Below are 24,667 nucleotides of genomic sequence, written 5' to 3'. Positions count from 1 at the left end.
GTTTGCTACTCCCAAGGTGGATAAATAAAAGGAAAATTGCCTAGAGGTATACCATACTCAAATTCCTGATAACCAAAGATAAAGAGAAAATATTAAAAGCAGCTAAGGGTGGGAAGGAGAGGGAGATGCATTACTTTCCAAGGAGAAACAAAAGATGATAACTCACTTGTCAACAGCGATGATGGAAGTAAGAAGACAATGAACTCCATTTTAAAACTCTTGACAGAAAATGTCAGCCTAGAATTCTATTTCCCCCCCAAATCCTTTAAAAATGAATTTGAAATAGACATTTCTATTCAAAAACTAAGAAAATTTGCTGTGAACAGTTGTGCACTAAAAGAAATACTAAAAAGAGTTCTTCAAGTAGGAGGAACACTATCTCAGAATCCCAGAAACGCAGGAAAGAATGAAAAGCAAAAGAAAGAACAACTCTGTGACTGAATATAAGTGGGAATTGACTGAACATAATAATAATAGCAATGTCTTGCTAGGTGTAAGATATACGTGGGATTGAAATGAATGATATCAATACCATTAAAAACTGGAGGTAAAGAGAGATCGACCAAAGGAAATGGAGGGACATACCATGTTAATGGATGGAAGTTTCAATATTGTAGGGATAGAAAATGGTTCCCAAACTGGTCTATGTACTCCATCAAAATCCAGTCAAACTCAAGCACTTTTTTGGTGTGGCAGTTGACAAGCCGATCCTTAAATGCTTTGTGGAAATTCAAAGGACGTGCAAAGTGGAAAGACAGAGAGCTTATAAAGTGGAAATGCAGGGATCACCTGGTAGAAGAGGACTGAGACAACCCAGGCCAGCTCCCTCTGGTCCATTGGAAGTACTTGTGTATTTTTTGCTCTTACCACGTCTGTAGACATTTCAGCCCCATACAGCAACCCCTTCCTCCTCTCTGCTGCAGCAGAGAACTGTCAGTCTCTTGCCATTGAGATTTTTCAGCTGTGAGTCAGACACACCAGTCCACTTTGTTCTGCCAAAGGATACTTACCAGATTTATCAAGTGGCCCTGGAAAGGCCACCTAGTAGGCATGAATGTCACCTTGAAATGTGGGGGTGGCTGGCGCCTGTTGTCTCGGGACCCCGGTGAAATGGAAACCGTTCTAGGTTAGTAGTCTGCTAGACACACAGAGAGACTGTGTGTGCTCTGATGCTATTAGCAATGACTGGAGTGTGGGCTTTGTTGGAATGTGTGTGTGAAATAAGTGAGAAAAAGCAAACGCAAGATATTCTGTCTGTACGGACCACTGCCAGGTAAAACTTGCCTTTGTGCATGGACAGAGATCGGGAGTGAGATCGAAGAGGCACAGACCGAGTTTAATGCTCACTATTTTCTTTTGCTGAAGTTGTTCACTGCATAAGAAAAGAGACGGGTTTGAAGTTTGTTCCAGGTGTACAGTCACAGTGAATTGACCCCGCAAGTTCAAAAGCACGTGGGGGAAAATACAAGCTACCCGTTCAGTAACAGTGACAAACACAGTAATGGCTCATTACCCCGAGGATAGCGTCACGGGGAGGTGATGACAGGGATTTGTGAGGACTCTCAACTTGATGAGCCTCACATGGGCACCTGTCACAACACAGTCATCCTAACGAAATCGCTGGGTTTACAGGGAAAGCTCTCGGCCTTGGGGGCTGCGTTTTGGCTGCGTGCTTTCACCATTTCCTGCCCAAAGTGAGTTGTGTGAGCTGAACGCTGTCAACCAGGGAGACCACAGAAACCCGCAGGACAGCCAGCTGGAAGACCAGGGGCATGAGGCTTGGGTTCTGGGGAGGACGGGCCATGGGAAGGATGTGACACGGCCCTGGGAGGGACCCAACACAGATGAGGGCCTCCTCCTGGCACAGGGAGTGGATGTCCACTTGGTGGACAGTGGCCTTCCCCAGGCCTGAAGCTGGCGAGTCTCGATCCCTGAGAGCTTTCTCTCCTGAGCTGCAGGCACGCTGTGCTGAGCAGGCATCTGGGGGCTGTTCCATTCCAATGTGCCCGACCCCCATCCCAACTTTCAGATTGGGCTCTTTATTGTGGGCCAGCTGGAATCAGCGCTTTGGGCACCCCCACCCCCCCAGGACTCCCCCAGAGCAGTTTGTTTTCTCTGCTTGGCGGGAGGCGGGAAAACCACAGCTGAGACGCTGTGCCCATCCAGCACGGACCTGCCGTCAGCTTTCCAGAATGGCAGAGCCCGGGTCTCCGCTCAGCACACACAGCTCTGCTATCACTGAATAGAACAGTTCTTCTGAAGGCCTGAGATCCCTGTGTTGACCACGGGGACTGTGCCGACCACGGCTTGGGACTCGCAGCCCAGGCAGCAGCACGGGGAGGGGAGGATGGAGGGAGATGGGAGGGTTTCTGAGGCTGGCAGGTGGCATCCAGCCACGCTGCTGACCTGGCTGGAGCTCTCTGGTCCCTCTTCTCTCCTGCCCCTCAGCACGCAAGCTGCCCTCGCTCAGGCCGGCCTGGCAGCCCAGGGAGATGCTGGCCCGACCGTCCAGGCCCGTGGCTGCCACGGGGGAGGCAGGCTCCAGAGGCGGGGCGGGGGTCCTGAGCCGAGTCAGGGCTCAGGGGTGGGACAGAGCGCATGCCAGCGCTTCACCAGCTCCTTGGGCTTGCTGAGCATCGCATTCCAGTGCTCCAGCTGTCTGCCTCGGGCATACATGTAGGGGCCCACCACCACCCGGCCCAGCTGGTGGCTGTCTGTGGGGGAGGGAAAAACGCTGTCATTCTCCAGAGCACAGAAGCTACCCCACTTGGGCAACACCCACAGTGCCTTCTCTTTCCCTGTCTCACTCCTCCTCTCAGAGGATGGAGCTAGCCCCTCCCTCTAGAAGCAGGAGCAGGCAGCCCCCAAAGGGTCTCCCAATGGGGGAGAAGGGAGCCCAAGTGGAGAGCCAGCAGAGGCTGCCCTTTGACCTCTCCGTACGTTGCCATGGAGAGTCAAACTGAGCAAAGCTGGGCGTGAATCCTGGCTCTCCTGCTTGCAAGCTCTGTGTCCTTGGGCACTATCTCAGCCTCTCTGAGTTCTAGTTGCCCTAGGCAGAGAACAGAAACCTCTCTCTGCGGGTCCTACTGCCTGAACGCTTCTCCTGTGCCCATGTCCCAAGAACCTGGGGGGTGGGGGAGTGGACTTACTCTCCCCTCTGGTGCTCTGCAGCACGGTCAGGCTGAGGCTGGCGGTGTCCAGCTCCGAGGGGTCGGCCTTGAAGCTGAAAGTCTCGCTGTACACGGGGTTGGCTGAGCCCAGCACCGCCGAAGTCTTCTTGCACTTGACAAACTTGTTGTGGTTCATCAGAGACACTTTGACAAACACACCTAAGGGGCAGTGCAGGTGGTGGGCTGGGCTGGGAGGGGGCGGGCAGGTCCAGCCTCTGGCCTGTGGGAGGTCTGGCTGGGAGGGCACACGCCCACCTTGGGCACCAGGCCCCTTCTGCTGCAGCCAGAGGGCATCAATTACAAGGGGAAACAGGGCCGATTAGTGTATGGGCTTACACCCGAGGAAATGCTTGGCTCCCTTCCATTTCCTTTCTCTGTGCCTCCCGAGTGCATCATGGCTCTGCTGGCCCTTGCTTCCCAGAGCCTAACACCACACGCCCATCCCTCCCGTTGGTGGAGAGGGGGCCAGCCTGCTGAGTGCTCAGGCTCCTTGGAGCCCCTCAAGCACCATTCTCCTTCAGAGGGTCAAGGTTTTGGGGGGTGGGGCTCACATGAATTTTGGATCCACGGTGGAAGGTTGAATGACAACTTGCTTATGGTGACCCAGATGTGGAGACACACAGGGGTCAGATAGCTAGCACCCTGCTTGCGGGGCCGGGGGGCGGGTGTTGGGGGCGCATAAGGGCAGGACATTTCGGTAAGCTGGAGCAGGGACTCCACTCCTCCAGCTGCTGGGTTCTGGGCGGCCAGAGGAAGCAGAGCACTGCACTCCCTGTCAGCCTGGGAAACGTCTCCTTTCTGCCCAGTGTCCTGCCTGGTGTACAGGGAGCCCACCCGGGGGGCAGTGGGGCAAGGGGTCCGGCCCCGGAGGAACTGGAATCCTTCACGGAAGGGCAGAGGTGGAGGAGGAGGGACAGAACCTTTACGGAGCCAAGATGCTGCCTTGGGAAAGGGGAGGGGAGGACTTGGTCTCGGGGGGTGTTAGGGGTCTTGGTGTAGGCCAAGGGGATACAGTCTTGGGTTCAATAGAAGGAAGTGGCTTCCCACATCACAGCCGTCCACAGAGGGTAGTGAGCACTCCCTGGTGGGCCACAGGCAGGCGGAAGCTGGAGGGCCAGAGGAAGGGGTCAGACTCCAGCCCAGGCCACAGGCTCACTGGACAGGGCCTGCCCTGCGAAGGAAAACTTACTGATGAAGCTCGTGTCCTCCTGGAGCTGGAGGCCCTTGGCTCGCAGCACGACCACAGTCAGGCGACACAGGCAGTCATTGTAGCTGAGACAGAACTGCAGGTCTCCAAACTCGGAGGGAGGCTGGAGAGGCCCGGAGGAAAGCACCCCTGTCACTCAGCGGGTGCTGGAGAGGCCGCGGTATCTGGCCTCCTCCCAGCAGTCAGGCTCTGGTCCTGGGTTACACACCCAAGGTGTCTCCGCCCACCGGCATTTTAGGGATGGGGAAACTGAGGTCTGGGCAGTGGAAAGGGCTTGCTGAAGATCACACAGTAGTGAGTGTCAGAGCTGAGGTTTCAAACCCAGGTCTAGGGGATTCCAAAGCCTTTTTCAAGCTGCCTGGGTCTTCTCAGGGGTCAGGAGAAGAGAGGGCAAGCCTGGTCCATTTGGGGTATCACCTTTCACAGGTGTCTGATCTGGATGGGAATCAAGTTGATCCAGGTAATCTGGTCTCCAGGGCAAAAAACCCTCAGGCCACCCTTCATTGCTCAGGAGCAGCTCTGCCCGGCCCCCTGGTCCCGGGCCGCTCCAGCGCAGGTTCATGACCCCAAGTCACACTTGCTTGGGCTGATGCTGGCCAGTAGGCGCTGGGCCACACTGCTGGCTGCCCCTGGGAGTCTGACACACAGTGTATATGCTTGGTGACCTTGACCTTTACCTCTCCACTCTCAGCCTCCAGGTCTCTCCAGATGACGTGTGGGCAGTCACCGGCCAGGGGCTCATTTCTCAGGGGGAAGAACACCTGGCCCAGGAGCTGGTGTTTCCTCTGCCTGTCCACGTGGTACACGGAGAACCTGAGTACCCTTTGAGTGATGTTCTTGCTGGACACCTGGGAGAGATGAGGGTCTGGGCTGGGGTCAGGCGTGGAAATGGGATGGGGAGGATGTGGTACACTGTTCTCGACACAGGAGATTTTGGTGAGAGGTGGTTTGGCCAGTGACCTGCACCCCCCAAACCCAGACATCGTCAGGGGACCATTCCAGTAGTGGGGACCCATCCCCTGGGGGCCAGTGGCAGTGGGAACGTGTGCCAGAGCCTTGCCCTGCAGAGTGAGTTCAAGGACCAGCAGTGTCTACCCCTCCCCTGGACCTTATTAGAAATACAGGACATGGGGCCCCATCTCAGGGCCCCATCTCCACCGTTTAACAGGACCTCCAAGTGATCTGCCTGCACATAAAAATGTGAGAAGTCCCCCACCGGAGCCCAGGGAACCAGCCCGTCTCTGCCATTTGAGTTGGGCACCCCAGACCTCTCTCTGAGACTCAGTCTCCCCACCTGTAACAGTTCCTACTCTCTGAGTTGTAAAACCCCAATCACAGTGTCAGCCCTTTGGCAGATGGTCAGTTAATACAGATTTTCTTCTCTTCCTCATCTCCTTCCCCCTCCCCCTCAAAGAACAGAGAGGCCAGGATCAAGTTGGGGTGGGGACCGGGCAGGGAAGTGATGAGTAAACAGAAATAAGTTTGTGAACACGACGTGCGGCCGCGCTGGGCAGTACGGCTATATGTCTTGGCTTTTTACGTTCTGAGAAGAACAAGGTCACCTGCGAATACCCGCAGCCTTGACCCCCAGCAAAACAGGCGGGATCTGGGCCCCATGCCAGCTCTCTGTACAGCTCCAGCTCTCGGGCCCCGAAGAAGACAAGAATTCAGGCTCTGACCTCAGCAATCACCGTCTTCCCAGATGCTGAACGGCCTCTCCTCACCTTGCCAGCCAGCCTACTGCCTGGCTCTTGAAAATGTTTGTCCAAGGCCTCAAGGCAGCTCTTGATGCCTGGTTTCCCATCAGGGCCCCCAGTCACCTGCTCAGGCTCCCAGGCCCCTGTGGGCTTGGCTCAGTGCCCTGACAACCTCTGCACCTGCAGACCCTGAGCCGGCCTATCCTCAGGGCAGCCTAGGCAGCAGGGGCTGCATGATGGCTCTTGGGCCCTGCGCTGGCCTCCGACACACTAGGCGAGTTCCTGCCCCGCTCTAAGGGGCGTGGGGGTCTCACCCTCTGCCTTTCTTGGATAACCTTGCCAGAAACCCCCTAAGGCTCCAGGGCTTTGGACTGCTCCTCCAGAGTCTTGTGGGCCGGAGCCTGGCATCCAGTAGGTGCTCCGAGGATGTGTTTTCTCTTTCTCTCCTCCAGGCACCCCTGACATGGGGAGCCCAGCCCTCTACCCCTCACCTCCCTCGCTCGACCCCCACCCCCTCCCCCAAATAGGGCTCTGGGCTCTTGCAGGCCCTGACCTGTTCGGCAGGTAAAGTAGACCTGGTGGCAGCAGGGGCCTGGGAGGCTGTCACAGGAGGCTGGGGTCACCTGGACCCCGTCTGCTCCTCCCCCGGAGGCCAGACCCTGTCTGCTGCAGGGGTCGTACCTGGAAGATGAAGTGCTCATCAAACTGCGGGCTGGAGGTCTTGCGTTTGGTCTTGGACTGGAGGAAGCGCCGCTCGTCGGGCAGCAGGTGCAGCTTCACGAGGGGGCTGCAGCTCTCTGAGGGGGCTTGCAGCCTCCGCGCCTTGATCAAGCCCACCAGCAGCCGCTCGGTGTCCTGCTGATATTCCACGGAGAACCACAGCCGTCCCAGGCAGCCCTCAGGGAAGTCGGTTTCACTCTTGTCCTCCAGGAACTTATATAGATCTGGGTTGATGGTCCCCACCGTGCCTGTATTTCCTATAACAAAGGAGCGGGGTGGTCTGCCAGGCCCGAGGAAGGCAGGGACAGGGGTGGGGGGGACTGCAAGCTCTGGGCTTCATCGCCCCTGCCCCCAGCCCATCTCTTCTTGCCTGAGCCTCCAGGAGACAGTTCACTGGCCTCTCCTCACCACCTCAGCCCCACACCCTTCTCTAGACTGAACACAGCCCCTCTCTCTAGGACTACTCCTCCAGGAAGCCTGCCAGCACTAAGGCATGGCATATCCAGGCCTGCTCCCCTCTGAGGCCCCCAGAAGAGTGCCCATTTAACTCCATTTAACCCCAGCCCCTAGGTCAGGGCCTGCTTGGTGGGGGGAACATAGGGCCCAGCTCTTGGCCTGGCTCCTGTCCATGGGGTCCACAGGATGTCTCAGTGATGAAGTTTTGCCTCTTTTCTTTGTCTTCAAATTAGAGGGGACTAGCTGATCCCTTTTGGTTCCTGGGAAGGTATCTTGGGAGGTCTTCAGAGCAAAGGGGTAGGCAGAAAGCTGTGCTCTCGGCTCCTACCACTCTGTCCTCTGGATCATCCAACCTATCAGCCTAGAACAGAACTCATTGAGCGCTCTGGGTTCTAATCCCAGACCTGTTGCTTACTGCCTCTGTGACCTTGAGCAAGGCACTCTTAACCCTCTGAGCCTCTGTTTATGAATGTATAAGACGGGGCAAGGATCTCTTCCCCCACAGAGGCATGGGGTGAGGTTTAAGGCCACAATGGCACCTGAGGCCAGATCTGGCACAAGCTGGGGGTGCAGCAGGCGTTCGGTAAACCCAAGTACCTGGAAAGAGCGGTCACTGGGCAACTCTTTTCAAGGAAAACCAGAAAACTCTGCCCAGAGCACTAGGCAAGGGAGATGGCGTTACTGCGTTACTGGCGTTACTGCTGAGACCCAGCGGAGTCCAGCCAGCAGCCGCCTTGTTTCTGTTTCACTCCTGTGGTCCAGCCTAGGGGGTGGGCTTGCTGCCTAAATTCTGCCCCCAGGAGGCCAGTGGTGTGGGCTTTCCCCAAGCATCACAGTCCTGGTGGTCTCTGCCCCCAGAATAAGCAGACCTGGTCCCTGGGGGCACTACCGGAGGGCTGCTGGTCCAGGCTGTTTCCAGAACCAGGCCTGTGAAAGCAAATGGGCCCACCCCGGCCTGAACAGACCCTGACCCCAGCACTCACCAAAGCTGCCCCTGGAGGGGCGGGGCAGGAGCTCTGGGGAGAGGCAGGGGTCCTGTGGGGCCTGGGCCCACTCTCCACGGTGTAGGGGTACCCAATCTCGGTCTTGAAGGGAAGGAGGCACCACAAACGGCACACCTGGAGGCCTGTCCCGAGGCAGGGAGATGACATACATATTGGTGGCAAGTGAATGGTGTGGCCTCCTTGTGCTCAGCCCATAGGGGTTGAGGGCCGGAGGCTGGGGGAAGAAAAGACAGCAGGAGCCAGGAGGAGGCAAGAGCACCATTTTCTGGGTCCACATTCCCCCACTATCCCCCCACCAAAGCTAACAGCTCTGCCCATCTGCAGCCAGTGGAGACTTGCTGAAGGAGCACTGCTTCCGGAGTCACTCTGCCTGGACTCAAATGCCTGTTCTGGCACTTACTAGGCCTGCTTTATGTCCTCTGGGTCTGTTTCCTTATCTGGAAAATGAGCCTCACAATGCCTGTCCCTGAGCTTGTAGTGATGATTCTGGGGTTGCTTAGTAGCATGGTAATGGCATAGAGGAGGAGCCCAGCAAAACAGACTTTCCTCCCTACCCCCCACCAAGGGAAACTCCACATCCTGCCTCACCTGCTTGTCTGCATCCTGGCAGGTGGGGGGTAGAGCTTGCCCCCCTGTATGCTGGAGGCAGCGGTGCTCCCTGGCAGCTCCTCGTAGGTGGACAGGGCCTGAAGCTTCTTCCAGAGACAGCAGCTCACCCAGATCAGCAACAGTAGCAGCAGCAGCCCCCCAGCGAGGCCCCCAATTACCAGGGCCACTTGCTCTGGGGGCAGAGACCACTCGGATTGTGATGCCCAGGGGAAAGCCACTCCCCCTTGCACCACTGGCCTGCAGGGGGGGCAGAATGTGGGCAGCAACCCCACCCTCTGGGTTGGACCCCAGGACTGACACAGAAGCCGGCTTCCTGTTCTTTTGGAAAGCAGCAGGCCCTGGGCTTGAGATTCTGGCTGAAATGAACCATTTTCTCATGCTCCTGACATTCCATCTGCTCTTACCAGAACCTTTATCTTTCCAGGGTTCCTGTTCAGGCTTGAGGGTAAGCCTGAGTGTGGCCATTCTGTACTTAAGGGAAGCCCAGGAAGGGATGATGCCCTGGTTTGCATCCCTATCCTTTTTGGTCCTGGAGCCTGCTGAGAGACTGGACTCGTGTTTGAATTCTGTAACTTTCTCTAAAACCCAATCCCTTCCTCAACCCTCTATCAAGATGAAGCCACTTAGGGGAATCAGTTGAAGACAACAGAAAGGAGTGTCGATGAGGAAAGGCGCAGTAGGTGCGAGAAACAGAGACACAAGCACCGTTGACTGCCTGCACCCCATCATTTGAGGGGGCCTGGCCGGATCCACTCGCGTTCAGCGCCGGCTGAGAGCACCGGGACGCTCGTTCCCAGGCGCCGGCTGCCCTCCAAGGGCAAAGAAGGTGCCTGCTTCGGGTCACGTGCGGACAAGAGGCTTCTGGCGGGCTCTAGGGTCTGGACCGAGGGGACCGGTGAGAAGGCGAGATCCCCACACTTTCTGCCCCGCAACCGTCTGGGAGGAGAGGGTCTCCCTCTCCATTTCACCCTCGCCCAGGGCTAAAAGCCACGGGCAGGGTGCGGGCTGCGCCCCGGCGGGGCAGGGTGCGGGCTGCGCCCCGGCGGGGCAGGCGGGGAAAGGCAAAGTGCGGCCACGGCGGGGGTTGGGCGGGGGGCCCGGACGCCGCGCTGGGCGCGAGGGTGCGGCGAGGAGCACTTACCCGCCATGGGACTGCTCGGGCCGGCTGTCGGGGCTGGGGCGCACGTATCTCCGCACCTCCAGCCGCCGCTGGGCAGGCTTTTAAGCACCGGCGGGGGCCGTCGGGAGGGCGCGGGGGCGGTGCCTCGTCTCGCCGGGCCCTGGCTACAGACAGTGGGTCTGGGAGCCAGCCCCCGCCTGGTGCGTGCCCGGAAACTGCAGGGCTCCGAGCTGGGCGGCACGGGGCGCCCGGGGCTCCCCGCAGCTCGGGTCGGGTGGGGTGCGAGGGCCCCCGGCTCCGGGAGGGTGGGGTGAGAGGGCCCCCGGCTAACGTCTTGGCCGCCGCGTCTGATGGAGGGCTCAGCACCCGAACCTTCACGCCCGGCTGCCTGGGCAAGCCACCTGCAGGTCTAGGAGTGCGCCTCCACCTTCCACGGCCCCCCACAGCGTGAGGCTGTGTCCCCCCACACCCCTGCTCTGGCCCGGCGCCCACCCGCGTTCCTGGGGCCTGCCCAGATCCCAGGGCGGACTCTCCGCTCCGGGTCCCCGTGGCGCTGAAGTTCAATCATCCACCGTCGCAGCACACAAAATAACGAGGCGTTGGAGAGCCCTGGTTCTGCAGCAGGCCCTCAGACAACGACTCTGGGTTCCCACTCCGCTCCCCACCCACCAGCTGTGCCACTTGGGACAATTTCTTTCAGCACCCTGGGCTCTCGGTCCTCAGTTGGGTTAGCAATAGTACTCCTTCTGGATGGAAGTATGTAACGGATACGGCTTAGAATGGTGACTTAGCCTGAGGGTGTGGGGTTGGGGGTGCACAGAGCCTGCCACCCACTACTGTGGTGATTATGTGGCTCAGGGTGGAGTCGTCTGGATCCCCTCGACACCCGAAACCCTTATTATTGTAGTGATTATTATCAGAGCGCAGGGACAGTGCAGTCCAGACTACTGAACGCAGCCTTCACGGGAGGCTGGAGGAAAGGCCCTGCAGTTCCTCTGCCGGCTCCCACCCGTCTTGCGCCCCATCCACAGGCACCTTCTTGGGGCCGCCCCTGCGGAGCGCTCTGGGGCGGGGAGCGGGGAGTGGGGTGGGGGGAGCATCTGAAACCTCGAGGCGGCATCTGTAGTTGGCAACCGAAAGAAATATATGTGTGTGGGGAGGGAGGGTCTGTCTTGTAGTACAGCCTGAAGGTCATGTCCAAAGAGCGAGTCTGGGCCCCGCTCCTTCCTGGCACCTCCTCAGGGAGGAGGCTGAGTAGACTAGACGGGGTTGGGGGGGTCCTCCAGGCTGTCAGTGTGCAGGTCTGTCCTGCCCCCAGCGCTGGTTGACTTGAGGCACGATGGGTGGTGAACTGGGGTCCCCCTCCTTTTGCAGGGGTGGGAGGTGGGGCGGTTACTTTCTTCCTGTGGTCAGGTGAGAAGGGGGTCCCTGCATCTCTACCCAGTAGGGCCTCTCTCTGCTCTCCACCCCCGAAGACTGCTAGGAGCCTGGTGGAGGCAGGGCATTTCCTTTCCCCACCTTTCCCCTCCTGCAAATCCTGTTGGTGTCTGGAGAACCTGGGGCTCTGACCTTTGCTTTTGCCCAGCTGGTGATGCTGATGACATCTTGGGAAGTGGGGTCTGGGTCCCCCTCAAAGCCTCCTCATCTTTCTCCTCAGGTCTGAGTTGCATGTCAGTTTTCTGTTAGTTAAAAATGATGTAGTGTCTTGCAGCCTGAAGTCAGAGGACTGAAAGGGGTCTGCAGGGCTGCCTTCGTTCTGGAGGCTGGGGAGAAAATCCATTTCCCATCTTTTCCCAGCTTCTAGAAACTGCTTATGAGTGGCCCCTTCCTTTGTCTTCAAAGGGGCAGCAGCATTTTCTAATCTCTCTGAATCTTTATCATATTTGTTATTTTTTTATTATTTATTTATTTTGAGAGAGAGAAAGAGAATGAGAGAGAGCATGAGCACGGGGAGGGGCAGAGGGAGAGAAAGAATCTTAAGCAGACTCCCTGCTGAGCACAGAGCCTGACGCAGGGCTCAGTCTCACAACTCTGAGATCATGACCTGAGCCAAAATCAAGATCTGGACGCCCAACTGACTGAGCCACCCAGGAGTCCCAATCCTTGTCATTGTCACATCTAAGTAGATCTGCCTCCCTCTTATAAGGTGATTAGGTGGGACCTGCCCAGAAAATCCAGGGTAATTGTCCCATCTCAAGATCTTTACTTTAATCACTTCTGCAAGGTCCCCTTTGCCATGTCAGGTAACCCATTCCCAGGTCCCAAGCATTAGGACGTGGACATCATTGAGAGCTGTCCATCCTCCCCCAGCCCCATGCTCTGCCTTTCCAAGGCCTCCAAGACCCCTTTCCTGGTCTCCTTTCCTCGCCCTCCACATCTAAGCATGGCCTGCTTCTGCCAGCTCTTCCTCCTCTGTCCAACTCCATCACCACCAAACACTCCTGCCAGGTCTCTGCCATAACCAACCCGGAGCACGGCATCCAATTCCTGTCTGAATCTTCAGATTCAACCCTATACTCTCTCCTCCACTATGTCTTCCAGGATGTCCTCCCCATTCTCAGCCACCCGGATGCTCCCCCACCTCCATCCGTCTGCAGCACTCAGTGCCTGTGACCATCACCCCACCTCACTCTCCCCAGCAGACCAGGACTCCATGAAGGCAGGGAGCCATGTCTTCCTCAGCTCAGCATCCCAACATCAGCCTCTGGGGCCGAGGCTGTGTTGAATGGTGGAAGAAAGGCTTGCACCCTGAGGATGAGCTTCTGCCAGTGTCGTCCATGCATCACACACATCCCAGGCCCACACTCTGGGGCCTGCCAGGAGCTCTTGGCCTTGCCCTGGAGCCTGGCTTCGGGGTCTTGCTGTCACGTTGCTAGCTCAGCCTGCGAGCACCTTACCCATGCAGCCAGCCCCCTGAATTTTTAGTCTTTTTTCCTCCACCAGAAGATGAAAGCAGGTGTCGGGGGGCGGGCGTTCACCTTTCTTGCTCCTCCTTATGTTTTGGGCACCATGATGCAGGCTCAGTTTGCATGACCTGTTGAACCCTGCCTTGTGTCAGCCCTGCAGAGTTGGGTCTGCTCCTTCACATGAAGAAACCAAATCAAAGAAGTTCCACGGACCACCCAGTAAGTGGGGGAGCTGGACTCAGCCCCCGGACCCCCTCTGCCCATGGCCTCGCAGGGGCCCTGAGCCCGGCTGAGCTGGAGCCTGTTCACGTAGCAGCAGTTTCCAGGTCGAGCTGCAGCCCTGGCCCAGCTTCCTGTTTTCAGATCGTGTTCCTCCCTGGGTCCCTGGGAGCTGGGAACGCTGGAAAGAGCGGCAGACAGGGTTTCTCTTCTCTGTGGCCAAAAGGAAGTCATATTTCAACAGGCAAAAGCATTCCTGAGAAGGGCTGCGGGACGTCCAAGTGTTTTAAAGGCCTGCAAATGCCTGCAGGTGATTAATAATTCAGTGCGATGGGTGATTCATGAGAAAGGCCACTTTCAATTAACCTTAAGAATCAGCCCGTCTGAGGAAGTGTCGTCTCTCGTCACCTAGGAACAGAGAGACTAGAGCAGGATAAAGGCCATGTCAAGAACCCCGTGGAAGACCGTGTTGCTCACAGTTATGTAAACTCCACCCTGGTCAGCCCAGGTCCCTCTCTGTGAGATGGGGAAGGAGCCTGTCTTTTCTCTGGTTCGGTTAGATTGGCCTTACTTTCCTACTTTGGAGGAGCTTGGAGAAAGTATCTTTCCTTATCTGGTCAGAAGCTCCCTGCTTGTCCCCCACTCCACCATCCCGGCTCCAAATAGTTCCTGCGGACAAACACTCAGCGTCCCAGGATGGAGCCCGGAGCTCACGGCTCATGCCTGCCCCACAGGAGTTTTCTCCGCTGCCCTGCCTGGCTCGTCCTTCTTCCTGCCCTTGCGTGGCAGCCTTTCTCTCTACTGGCAACAACAGCCTACCTTTTCTTTCTCTGGAACTGCTCTCTCCCCTCCTTGCCCACATGGAAGCTGATGGAAGACCATCCCGCTGTGTGCTTCGTTCCCTGGACACAGCAATGGGTTCAGCCCTGGAATTTTTGTGGAATCCATTTTTGCGGATGCTCCTTTTTTCTCAGGCCCGGAGGAAGCGGGAGGAGCTACAGGGGTGGGTGGGAGCACTCGTGTGGAGGAGGGTATGTGAGACAAAGCCGGCACAGGAGCACAGAGCCTCAGGATACTGTCTGACCCCTGGCCCTGCTGTGCCGGGAGTCATCTCTCCCCAGATGGTTCAATAAATTAAATAATTTTTTTTCTTAAGCCAGTATGAGGTAATTGCTGTCACTTGCAATGAAGAGTCTTAATTAATTGTTAGCTGAGGCAGGCAATGGATGTGCGGGCAAGCACTGTGAAGCTCCTTCCCATCTCACTCAGGTGGAAAGTGAGGGACACGGACGGACATGAGGAGTCGCCGGAGGCCACCGAGCTAGGAGGTGACTGGGTGGTCTTGACACTAGTTTTTCTAGCTCTGGGTCTCCTGACCAACCCCTCAGACAGTGCAGAAGTCAGGGATGGAGGCAAAGCTGGTCATTTCTGAATTGTCATCTCTGGTGCTGCAGCTATCCCAAGGATGACTGGCCACTCAGGGGCGGGTCTCTTATCTGTCAAGGTTATTGCGGCCGGCAGCAGTTAATTTATTCCTCAGCACCCTGTGCTCACCCTCGACCCCTCCAGCTTTGTTGCTAACAGCAGAACCCAGACTTTGTGGGAGCAGCTGTGTGCTGGGGCAGGGATGCGTCTGAGCCGTCTGGGCCACGCACGGTGCTCTCAGCCCCCTCTGCTAGATTCTGACTTGACTAGCCTTCTTGGCAGCTGCTAGTGGCCACGTGGCAGGGCTCTAGCCGGTAAGACACGTGAGGACATCTTTCAGGGGGCTTCTGGGAATTTTTTTTTTAATAAAATGTTGTTTTAACGTATTAAGGTGTTACATCGATGTTTTGACAAAGACACTAAGAAGTTAGCCATCCAGCTCCAAAGAGAGGCGACAGGCAGAGATGCAGGTTGTCAAAGGTGGCAGCAAACCAGCCTCACAGCTGGCCTGTTGGGGGAAAGACAAAGCTGAGCGAGTGGAGGACGGAGAGGACTTTGGCAAGGATTGGAGCTGAGCTATTCCCCCCTTACCGTGGGGGACGGGGGGAATAGTCATACCTCCCTTAAGCCCAGAGACCATGAGCCTGAATAGGACCTCTCTGAGAGCCTGATTTGTGTCTGCTGGAGTTTGGGAGTTTGGAATTCCTCCGAAGCTCCCCCTGTGGCTATGGTGGGTTCAGGGAGACACAGACACAGGGACTGACCAGGGTCAATGAGAGGCAATGCCAATTTTCCTGCCAGTGCCAGGCCAGAGGCTCTTCCTGAGGGCCTTTGAATCTCACCGGCAAATCTCGTGTGATCAGAAAAGAGCCTGGCTGGAGGCTGGTGCACACAGCTGGTTGTGGTTCTTGGGTTGAGGTGGTGGGGGCCGAGGGGCAGGAATGCTGCTGCTGTGTTGGGAAGCAGCTGCATTCCCTCTAATGGGGTGGTGTCAAAGGCTTGTTGATCAGGTGAGCCACTTTTGGTGGGAGTGTGGACCTGACTGGATGGGCAGTTGCCACCAGCCCGCTCCCAGGGGCTTGTCAGGATGGGAGGAATCGAAGGGGACCACGTGATCAAAAGAGCCACTGTGCCATTATCCCCGACCCTGACCCAAGGCCTGCCCCGAACCGATGGAAGTGCAGCAGAAGGAAGGAGGAGGTGGACTTTCTAGGGGCCAAGGAGGAAGCCAGTGGTGTCTGATTCATTCGCTCGGGTCAGGGAACTACAGCTCTGGACCTGGGTGTGGAGATGGCAGGGTAGGGAGTGGCAGAGGAAAGAGAGGGTCTGCAAGAGACTTTTGAAAGTGCCCATGACAGCATTAAATTTCTTCCAGATCCAGTGAGCATAAAGCCATCTTATGGGACCATCGAGGAAGAACTTTCCATACTGCCTTCTCTTCCTCTGTCCTTGTCCTCTGACCTCAGCAGGCCATGTAGGAAAGGTGTGGGAGGAGAGAAGACACTGACAGCATCACTCTGTCAGAGAGAAGGCCTTGCCCGAGGCCGGCCTGAGCTGCGGGAGACCGGAAGGCTTAACTGTAATTCAAGCTGCAGAGACGATGATTCCCGGGCTGGACCCTGTCAGCACGGGATCCCAACGGTTGAGGGCAGTGGACAGAAGAGGGAGGATCTCTATCAGCTGTGGCTCCATTCCAGGTATGACCGCCATTGGGAGTTCAGCGCTCTCCCACATCCTCCTCCTCCTCCTTTCCCCCAGACAGATCATGTAATCATGGACAAGGCCAAAATTGTTCAGCTCAGGGTTTAAAGGTGAGCTTTCACTCTGACAAACAAATCAGTTACGAGTGCTGAGCCTGTGGGGAGGCTGTCCTTCAGTTCCCTGCTGCGGCGGATTACACTGTTGGTCCCAAGTCCTCTCTTCCTGGTACTGACGTTATACTTCCCCATACTTGCAACGCGCTGTGGAAGCATACTTCTCTGCTCGACTTTGAGCTTGGCCACGTGACTTGCTTGGGTCAATGGAATGTTAGCAGAGATGATGCAAGACCGGAAATTGTTTTCTTGAGTTTCTGCCATCACAGTTAGAAAGGCATGGCCCAGGTAGCTGCTGGCTGAAGGCCAGTGAGAGGTCTGTGGAGCAGATCCAAACCCAACTGAGAGCCTGGGGTCAATGGATCCAGTCTATGCCAGCTGACCCCCACCAACCTGCAGACATGGGAGGGAGATATCAACGCTCATGGATGATTGCCATAGAGTTCCCTAAGCAGGAAAGTTGACTGAAACACAGTCACTCTTTTTGATGACTCCAGTGAGATCAGAGTGGTGAGCTGAGCAGGGGTCCTCTTCGGAGGGCTATGCCCTTTCTCCCCCTCCGCACACCTTGGAGTTGTGGCCCCAGGGTGGATGGCCTTGTCACTTCTCCTTTCTGGCTGACTTTGGTCTTCTCTGGACCGCCTTTCATTGTGGAGGGAGTGATACAGTGTGAGGCCTGGGTGGTGGTAGTGGGCTTAGGGGATAGAGAGGAGAAGGCTTGGGGAAGACATCTGGGGTTGTTGTACCATGGCATCCTTTGTCCTTCTGCTAACATGGTGCCCCAGATGTGTTCTGGGAGAACCCCTCTCCCTCCTCTCAGTGCCAACGACTCAGGTGCTGTTGACCCTTCCCTCTGCCTTGATTCCTCCGAAGCTCCCTCTCCTGAGACAGTGATGGGTTCAGGGAGACACAGACACTGGGACCGACCAGGGCCGATGAGAGGCAACACCAATTTTCCTGATAGCGCTGGACCAAAGGCCTCTGGGAAGGCCTTGAATCTCACCAAGGAATCTTGCAGGAGAAAAGAGCCTGACAGAACAGAATCTGCTTGGAACAGTGGGTGCCCAGGGACTGAGGGTGAGAGTCACTGGGGCCTAGTGGCAGCTGAATCAGACCACGTCTGAAGCCAGAACATCACCGGACTTTTCCCCGAGGTGAGTCAATAAATTCTCATTTATACTTAAGCCAGTTTGAGTAGGTACCTGCCATCTGTAACTAAAAGTTTCAAATGATACAAGATTGTTGGGGCACCTGGGTGGCTCAGTCATTAACCTTTTGCCTTCATCTCAGGTCATTATCCCAGGGTCCTGGGATCGAGTCCCATGTCAAGCTCTCTGCTCAGCGGGAAGCCTGTTTCTTCCCCTCCCACTCCCCCTGCTTGTGTTCCCTCTTTTGCTGTCTCTCTCTCTGTCAAATAAATAAATAAATAAATAAAAACCTAAAAAAAAAAAGATTGCTACCTGTTTTGAGTTCTCTGAGGTCCAGACTTATAACTCATGTTTTCCCTGGACTTATTTTTTAGACATATACCAGTCTTAGGGATTGTGTGTGTGTCTACAGTTGGACAAATAATTTATGTAACTAGATATCGAGGCCCTGACAAAATACCATCCCTTTAAAAAAATCTACCTCAAGTACTTTGCTTACATATTATACATTCATTCATTCTTCACAACCACCATCTACGGTAGATATTTTTCCCAGTTAGGAGTTCTTTTGGCTACAGTTTACAGAACACCTGACTTAATGTGACTTAAACCATAAAGAGATTTACTTTCATATTTCAGTAACTCTAAGATGCTATTGATTGTAAAATGTACCACTATTGCATCATTTTCCTTGCATCAGAAAAAAATGCTGTCGAACTACGAAACAATTCTTTACTGTCCAATCAGCTGTGAGATGTGACTTGATTTTGGAAGTGTTAAATGTAAATAAGCATGTGGGTTTTAGGATTGGTGAAACATGGGATTAACAAGAAATCTGTCGTAAGATGGCTGCAGATTTGGTTTGGCAGCTGAAGGTTATCATCCAAGACCCAGGCTCCTTGTTACTTCCTACTCTGTCCATCTTAGCAGGTGCCTAGGCCTTAAAGTTGCAGGATAACTACGATAGCACCACACTTGATGTCCTCTAACACCAAGTCCAAAGGCAGGAAAAGAAGGAAGGGAACACGCTCCCCATTCACTCTCTCCTTTCATCAGAAACATCTAGCACATTGACTCTTACACATCATTGGCTAGATCCACACGCAGCCATGCTGGTTTCCAGGGCGACCAAGACAGTGGGCATCTGACCTTTTCAGTCTAACAGGGGGAGGTGAGTAAGGGAAATGGCTGTCTGTGTCACGGGATTTTTATTCCCATTTTATAGATGAGGAAACAAAGGCTCAAAGAGCCTTAATTTTATGTCCTTCATTATCCACCTACGGACACATAGCTGGAAATTGGTTGACCCTAGATTTGAAGCCTGCGTTGAGTGATCCAAAGCCCTTTTTCTTTCCACTGCACCATGAATTGTCTGCATGTTGAAGACTGAATGCATAGTCTTTAACTGAACAAACTGAAACTTGAAGCACAGTGAGGGTAAATAGTAGGAATGCAAATACCAGGTGGTCCTACTCTCAGTGAATCAAAGAGATAGGGGTTTTTTGTTTTCCTGTAAAAAGTAGCCTATGGATTGGCAACCCTGAACAAGGCAGCTGCTCAGGGATTTCATCAAGATCTCAGGCTCCCTCATCCTCTTCTTTTGCCTTCCTTATCATGTAGTTTCTGTCCTTATGCTCACAGTATGGCTGCTGCATCTCCAGGCATCACATCAGCTTTCCTTCCCAGTGGCTCTCTTCTGCATCTTACTGGTCAGAACAAGGTCACATGTCTAGCTCTAGTTACAAGGAAGTCTGGAAAGGTCGATTTAGCTGGGTACACTGTCGTCCTGGACAAAACTGTGACTCTTGTAGGTAGGAAGAAGAGAGAGAAACGGGGTAGTGGTTCCCATTAGTGCAGTGTGTGTCTGACTTTCCTCTTTTCATGCAGGTGGAATGAAGCCCCCCACCCTTGGACTTAGATAGGGATGTGTGATTTACTTTGGCCAATGAATTATGAACAGAAGTGACATGTATCACTTTCTGGTGGAAGCTTGAAGAGTTGGTGCCTAATTCTCCACCTTCTTTCCCATCGAGGTGCTGATTGCAAAAGCACGTGTTGAGGAGCCTCCAGTTGCCTGGGTTCCCGAGAGAAACAGAGCTCTCTTGCCAATCTATGAGGAATGTAAAGCGCGAGCAGGATATAGATCTTCGCTCAGTTAAGCCACTGATACTTCCACGAAGCTTGAGGTTGCAGCAAAATCTCGTCTCTCCTGACACAGGTAGGCCATCAGCAGCAGCTCTCCATTTGGGCCTCAGGCAATGTTACGATCAGACCTGTGAGGAGCCAAGACCTAGGTCCGAATTAGCACAGTGTCCCAGGTCCCCCAGAGTAAGCTGTTAGTGGCCTCACGGTGTGAATCGGGAGCTCACATGTTCCTAGGCATTAGAGAGAGCTGCGTATCTGGAGCTGCTGCCTGAGCCTGCAGAGCTGGCCACCCACCCACCAGCAGTGTCTCTACCACTTTGTCAGGCCTCAGAAGTACATACAGTAAGGATTTGCCAAGTCACCCCCACGCCCTTGCTTCCTTCTTACAGTAACGGAAACCAGGTTCCCTCTTCCATCGGATGCACTCCGCCCTGCTCTCCTCTGGTCAAGGAGTGGGTTTGGCATGCATTTTAGGCTAATCTTCTGCTCTCAGTCTGAAACTTGAATCTTGAGTAGAATAATCCAGATGAATTGGATTATTGGAATTTTTTAACCTCGATGGCGCACTTGAAATAGATCACCATTGGGTCCTGTTCTCTAGGTTTTTAGAGCTTCATTTAAGACCGTTCCTTCCAGGCTCTCTGAAAGGACTACACACCACCCAGAGATTCTGGAACTGGAGCTGGATGCAGCAACTGTTGGAGAATCTAGACCCTATTTTCTTCTGTTACCATTGGTATGAGAGGGTTTGGTGGTATATGGTATAACTGCATTATTTTATTTTTTTTAACTGCATTATTTTAAACAAGAATATTTTCACAAGTATGTTTATGGAAGGAAGGATATATGCAGATGGTGGGAGGCCAATGGTGTGAATTGCAGCGAACATCTGTTGTTTTTACCTGTCCAAAATCTATTGCTTCTTCTGGCAACAAAACCTATGTGTTCTCCCCTAATCTCAGACTATGTGACAGGGTGGGATAACTTCTTAACTTCAGAGTTCCACCCGATCCAGAACCTGTCAGTCAGAGCATCACATTTCTTGGGCCACAGTGACTCACATTAGTTTACTGTAACTCAAACCTCACAATTGGGGGGAACTGTAGGAAGTGATAACAACAATAATAGCTAATACAATAACTTGGCATTTTTTTTTCAACTCTTTAAATTCTTTTCCAAGGACTTATAGATGTGAGGATATAATCCAGGAGCTGCTGAGAGCCAACTATGTATGGGAAGTCTGGACAAAAGAGACAGAGAGGTGCCAGGCTTTGAGGACATCCCTTGCACCTAAATCCAGCAAAACCTGAGTGCCTTGGACTCTTGATTTTACAAGAGCCCAAGAAACGTCCTTTGGGTGGTTTAGCCAATTTGAGTTGAGCTCTGCCTCTCAAAGCCAAAAGAGTACTGCCTAATATAATATTTTTTTATAGACATGCAAGGCACATCAGTAGTGGTACCTGCCATGCCCACAGCCCTAGCAGCCCAACCAGCAGGTGGACGTGTTTTAGACCATGTGACCATTGCGTGGGAGGGGGCTCCTGACCTAGGTGCTAAATCCATCAGCTGGCCAGGACTTGTGCTTTCCTTTGGCGTTAGAGATGACCTGTGTCTATCAGATTTCTCTTGTTTGAACTGGGAGTTGGGAAGAATGTCAGGAGTTAGGCAGCTAGCAGCAGGAGTGAAAAGGATGCACTGAGAGACGCCACCAGGAGGAGCTGGGGCCTTGGTGATTCAAGGTATCCAAACAGTGGAAATTCTGCATCAGTAGAGGGCGCTAGTTGGTACAGAGTGTAGCGCAGAGGACCTTCTGGAGGGAGATGATGCTCCCAGGCTCCAGGAAGGAAGTGATGCGGCAATGACTATGGCTGGATCTGTCTGGCTAGTTCCTGAGACCTTTCCAATTCTAGTTCAAATACACATGCATCTTTATAATAAATCCATGTTTTCCCGAGCAAGCTTCAGGTGGTCTCTGACTTCCCTTGTAAGATTGAACTCAGGTATCTGCCTCCCATGCCACCTCCATGATACTCCCAGTCTGGGCTGAAGACTATCACCGAGGTCACCTTTGGTAGCAAGGAATGGAAATTTAACCCAAACTAGTTTAAACAAAAAGGATAATTATTGGCTTCTGTAACTGAGAAGTCAAGGAATGAGACCAGCCTTAGCCTAAACGTAGCCAGGTACATCATCTGAGCATTCAAGGCTCAGATGATGTACCTGGGACCTCGCTTCTCTTCACACCTTCACCTTGTCGCCCTCTGGGCTGGCTCCAGCATCAGGCTCTGAGTAAGGTGGTGGCTTCAGTCCGCACATCTCCTTAGGGACAGGAGTTGAGTTTCTTTCTTCGGACTCCCAGAGAAATTCTTGATTGCATGTCATTGACTCTAAGTGGGACGCGTGCTTATCCTGAGCAATCTCGGGAGCCAGGGAGGTGTGATGCAAGTGATTGGCCTGGGCCCAGGCATGTGCTCCTCCTCTGAGACACACCCAAAACACATGGGCGTAAAGGAAAGGGTGAGTAATTTTTAGGATATGGGTTGAACTGCTGGAAGAGAGACCTCAAATAAGGTTGGCGTAAGCAAGACGGAAGTTCCTTTCTCTCTCACCTGTCTTCAGGTAAGCAGCCTGAGCCCAGATTTCTTCTTCTCTTGTTTATTCACTATTCACAGGTATTGTGCATTCGTGTAGCTTGACATATTTCACCACTTCTACCACCCAGCCAGTGGAAACAGAAAAGAGAAAAGAGGAGGACTCCCCCTACTTCTGGTTAAAGAATCACAGCGGTCTCTATCCCAGTCTATTCCTTGGGCCAACCAAATGCCTGTGTGCCCTGTTCTTCAAAGCTTGGAATGCCCTTTCCCTCGGTGTCAGGGCTGGATGTGGTTCTTTATGGTGTGGCCATACAAGCTGTCTCATCATACCCCATACACAACAGTCAGTCAGAATAGGATAACACAGTAGTCCAGATTAAGGAGACACAGAAACCCACTGAAGCCACTGGTTGGCCACCATCATCAAGTCCTACCAGGCAGAAACTGTGAAGATTCCCAGGGAGTGGAGTATATTTCTTGGATGACAGCCCTTTCTCCAGGACTGTCCCTCTGGGCCCTGGTGGTCCCCTCTTTGTCTACTACCTTCTGTGGCCAAATCCAAAGTTGGCATTGAAGGTGTACATCTCTTGAGATTGTACAGTCGTGCAGCCCACTTCCTGCTGGTATGGGTTTGTCGGCAAGAGGTTAGCTGTTTTTTCTTTTAGGTTTTTATTTTAATTCCAGGGAGTTAACATACAGTTTATATGTAGGTGTACAATATAGTAATATAGTAATTCAACAGTTGCATACATCACCCTGTGGAGGTTGGTTTTTTAAGGAGTTAGCAGTGAGGGCTTTGTACTGTCTGGGCTCAGGCTTTCTTTGGTAACACACATATCCCTCAGAATCTTACTTGGCTTTCTGCCTATTTGCTTCCAGCTCTTCTCTCGGACCCATATTTAATATTTAAGCCTAGAAACTCTGGTCTTTCATTTAACAGCCTGCCTGCTATACCTGATCACCTCCCTGTGAACCTGAGACCAGTGAAGACATTCAGCTTAGACTGGAAGGCAAACCATCGGTCTGGCCTTTGCCGTTGAGCTGGCTGTCACTGTCGGGGTGAGAACTCTTAGCTGAACATGCTTGAGAAAGACCAGTGTCCATAGTCTTGTCTCCTGCTAATACCCCTTCTTCAAAAACATCTTCTAGACCTGCTTCAGTTTGCCATATAGAAGCGGTTGGAGTTTTCAGCTCTGAGAAATCACAGCCCGAGAGCGTCTGCTCGCCTGTGTGTGTTCCCTCCCATCTCTGCTTGCATGCTGGCTAGCTCTTTCAGATTCTCCTGGCTCACGGAGGCCTTTGCTGAGAGTGGCAAGGAGCAGCCAGCAAACGCGAGCATCCTGAAATATTCACTCATTTTCCTACAGCTACAGATGACTTTCCAGGGGACTGTGGGAGTTTATCAACTGCTTTTGCAGGGCAAAGCAAGGGTCTCCAGCTTCCCGGCCTACAATATCTATGTGTTGAGAACATATTTTAAGATTTGTTACCTGTACTACCTCTGTTGCAGGCACAAATTCTGCATGCATTACCATCTAGGCTTTCCTTCTGCAAGAGCGCCCCTCCCCCATAGCAGCTTAAATAGACTATAGGCTACTTTCTCTTTCATGCAAAATTCGGTCATAAACAATCCAGAGCAACTGACAACTATGTAGCATTGGGTTGTAGGGTCCTTCTATGCTGTTGCTCTGACACCCCTGGGGGGTGGGGGATCTTCCCCTCATCGGAATGTATGAATTAGCTAAGTACCAGTTCACTTGACTGCCGAAAGCAGAAGGCCTGGCCAGCCAAAGTGTAACCTCCCAGCCACCAGCATCCAGAAAGCTGGGCCGTTGACTCTCTTTTTCTCTCTTGCAATTGTAAATCCTAATCAAAACTTGCTTTTCCTTGATGATTCTTTCTGGGAAGTATTATCGCTGGTCACGAATTTTGGTTGGGCCCCAATATGGCCTAGCAATATTGGCTTCATGCCAACCAGGGGAGAGGGAAAGAAACACGCCTTCTGAGGGGTTCAGCTAGAAACCATGTGCCTCACTTCTGCTAACACGTCACTGGACAGAGCCCAGGCACACCATGGGCCTTGCTGCATGGTGTCTGAAAAGGTGGTCTCTGCTCTGGGCGGGTGTGTTCTCAGCGAGGGGAGTTCTATGCTTATAGAAGGGGGGAGTAAGTATTGGGGGACAACTGGCAGTCTCTGTATGGGGGTGATTTCCTAAATGAAGTGGGGGGTGTGGATTGTGGGGAGCTAAAAGGGAACAGAGGTCTACCGCAGGGCCTCTCCTCTGCGTGCTCCAGCCCCTTCTGTATCCTTTCATCACTCTGATCTAATTGTCTGTGTGTGCGTCTATCACTGCTGTCCCCAAATGCCCCATCGCCCCGGCTCTGAGGTCAAGGCATCTCTGATGCAGTCTGTATTCCCAGCTCACAGTGTAC

At 53.7% G+C, this 24,667-nt stretch overlaps 1 protein-coding gene across 1 annotated transcript in view; it reads right to left on the bottom strand.

Moving 5' to 3' along the window:
• Window positions 1-1,344: 1,344 nt before the first annotated feature.
• The window catches only part of LOC308355013 (synaptotagmin-15-like), a gene marked incomplete at its 5' end in the record, with an annotated part of 29,586 nt that continues 6,263 nt past the window's right edge, over window positions 1,345-24,667 (bottom strand). Inside the window, 8 exons of the mRNA XM_080822931.1 lie at window positions 1,345-2,714; window positions 3,150-3,329; window positions 4,360-4,480; window positions 5,055-5,225; window positions 6,756-7,051; window positions 8,234-8,376; window positions 8,843-9,100; window positions 10,005-10,081. Of these exons, the coding sequence (XP_080679057.1) occupies window positions 2,572-2,714; window positions 3,150-3,329; window positions 4,360-4,480; window positions 5,055-5,225; window positions 6,756-7,051; window positions 8,234-8,376; window positions 8,843-9,100; window positions 10,005-10,081 (1,389 nt within the window). The 3' untranslated portion in view covers window positions 1,345-2,571. The remainder of the gene's footprint in view (window positions 2,715-3,149; window positions 3,330-4,359; window positions 4,481-5,054; window positions 5,226-6,755; window positions 7,052-8,233; window positions 8,377-8,842; window positions 9,101-10,004; window positions 10,082-24,667) is intronic.

This window comes from Martes martes (assembly GCF_963455335.1).
Source record: "Martes martes genome assembly, chromosome: 14".
In the NCBI taxonomy this organism is placed as follows: Eukaryota; Metazoa; Chordata; class Mammalia; order Carnivora; family Mustelidae; genus Martes; species Martes martes.
The sequence above is the reverse complement of the archived record's forward strand: the minus strand, read 5'-3'. Positions and strand labels throughout refer to the sequence as shown.